The 1,940-nt window shown below is 38.1% G+C and overlaps 1 protein-coding gene across 1 annotated transcript; it reads right to left on the reverse strand.

The window, feature by feature from the left end:
- Window positions 1-355: 355 nt before the first annotated feature.
- LOC116893710 (olfactory receptor 5B3-like) lies at window positions 356-1,288 on the reverse strand. The gene has a single exon (XM_032895427.1). The coding sequence runs from the start codon at window positions 1,286-1,288 to the stop codon at window positions 356-358; it is 933 nt and encodes a 310-aa protein (XP_032751318.1).
- Between the last annotated feature and the right edge of the window lie 652 nt (window positions 1,289-1,940).

The following is a 1,940-nucleotide window of genomic DNA, read 5'->3' on the forward strand; positions in this document are numbered from 1 at the left end:
AACATAGAAGTAACAAAGGCAAAATCCACAGAAGTGTATTCCAATTACACAAAAAAATCAAGTTAGGCTTACAAGGACGATTATCTACAACATGGCACAAGAGAAGGAAAGTTAAAAGAAAATAATTTAATGTATCAATAATGGTAAAGCAATGAAAAAATCAAACACAAAAACTCAAACTTTTCCTCATATTATACTTTTAAATATAGTGTTCCTTTATTTCTAGGACAAAGTGATATGCAGATGCTAGAATAAGAACTCAGATCTTGAGCTAAAATATAATCTACATATACAGAAGATGACATAAGAATTTTAATATTACATCACAAAATAGTTAAAGTTATTATCATAATGATTATTTTTCTTTCAGAACCACTTTCATGAATGCATTCTTGACCTCTTTGTTCCTCAGGCTGTAAACTAAAGGGTTCAGCATGGGAATGACCATGGTGTAGAAGACAGATACCACTTTATCAGTGTCCATTGCATGTCTAGAGCTTGGCTGCAAGTACATGAATATTATAGTTCCATAGAAAATAAAAACTGCAGTTAAGTGAGAGACACAGGTAGAAAGAGCCTTCTGAAATCCTGCACCTGAGCGCATCTTCAAGATTGTGATAAAAATTATAATGTAGGACACTAATATCATTATGAAAGCAATGAAGATATTGAAGCTGGCTAGATAAATAAGTACTAGCTCATTCACATGTCTATCAGAGCAGGAGAGAGCCATAATTGCTGGCATATCACAGAAAAAATGATGGACCACATTAGACTTACAGAAAGAGAGACTGAATGTATCTCCAAGGTAAACTGAGACATTCAGGAAACTAAAAATATAGCACCCCATGATTAGATACATACACACATTTGGAGTCATGGTGGTGGTATAGTGTAGGGGTTTACACACTGCTGCATAGCGATCATAGGCCATTGAGGCCAAAAGGTAATTTTCCACAGTAGCAAAGGCAGCAAAAAAGAACATCTGAGCAGCACAGTCATTATAAGATATGGTCTTGTCTCCTATTAGCAGCCCAGTTATGACTTTAGGAGTGACAGCTGAAGAGTAGCAAAAGTCCACCAGGGACAAATTACCAAGGAAAAAGTACATGGGGAAATGGAGCCGAGAGTCTAAGAAAATGAGCAGGATCATCCCCAGGTTCCCTACCAGGGTGATGATGTAGATGAGGAGAAAGATGATGAAGAGGGGAAGCTTCAGGCTTGGATCATCAGTGAGTCCCAGAAGAATGAACCATGTCACATCTGTCCAGTTTTTCACCAGTGTCATTTTTATCAAAAATGTGATATCCTGCAACAATGATATAGAAATGTCTTATAATAATGACCCACATATTAAGAGATATAATCAAAAGATATAGACAATCATTGCAATAACAACTTGTTTGGAAAGATTCTCTACAGTAGCCTGGATTTTGATGCAAATTTCATGTTTGTTTCATATAGTGTCACGTGCTAATAAATTTGATATTTTTTAGTAAATGATATATACAATTTAAAAGTGATGCCTATTAGTGTGCAGAGGGTGAGACACTTTGGAGTAGCTTGTCCTAAATGGAATGTATTTCTCTAATGCTATCCTACAATCATCAGAGCACTGTGTGGAAAAGACTGTGGAAATTTTTCAAAAGAAAGAGAACTGGAGGGAGCTAAGGAGGAGGACAACTGTCTAGGAGAAGCAGCAGTCTCAATTAACCTAGACCCCTGAGATCTCTTAAGACACTGGATCACCAGCCAGGCAGAATACACCAGCTGAGATGAGGCCTCCAACACATATACAGCAGAGGACTCCCAGGTCTGGGATCAGTCAGAGAAGATGCACCTAATCTTCAAGAGACTGGAGGCCCCAGTAAGTTTAGAGGTCTGGTGTGGTGAGGATAACCTTCTGGAGATGGGGTGGGGGGAGTGCAGGAGTGGGAAGT

The sequence above is a fragment of the Rattus rattus genome, chromosome 2 (genome assembly GCF_011064425.1).
Source record: "Rattus rattus isolate New Zealand chromosome 2, Rrattus_CSIRO_v1, whole genome shotgun sequence".
Classification (NCBI taxonomy): Eukaryota; Metazoa; Chordata; class Mammalia; order Rodentia; family Muridae; genus Rattus; species Rattus rattus.

Coding starts and splice junctions, on each gene's coding strand:
- LOC116893710 (XM_032895427.1), bottom strand. CDS start 1,288: ATGACACTGGTGAAAAACTGGACAGATGTGACATGGTTCATTCTTCTG.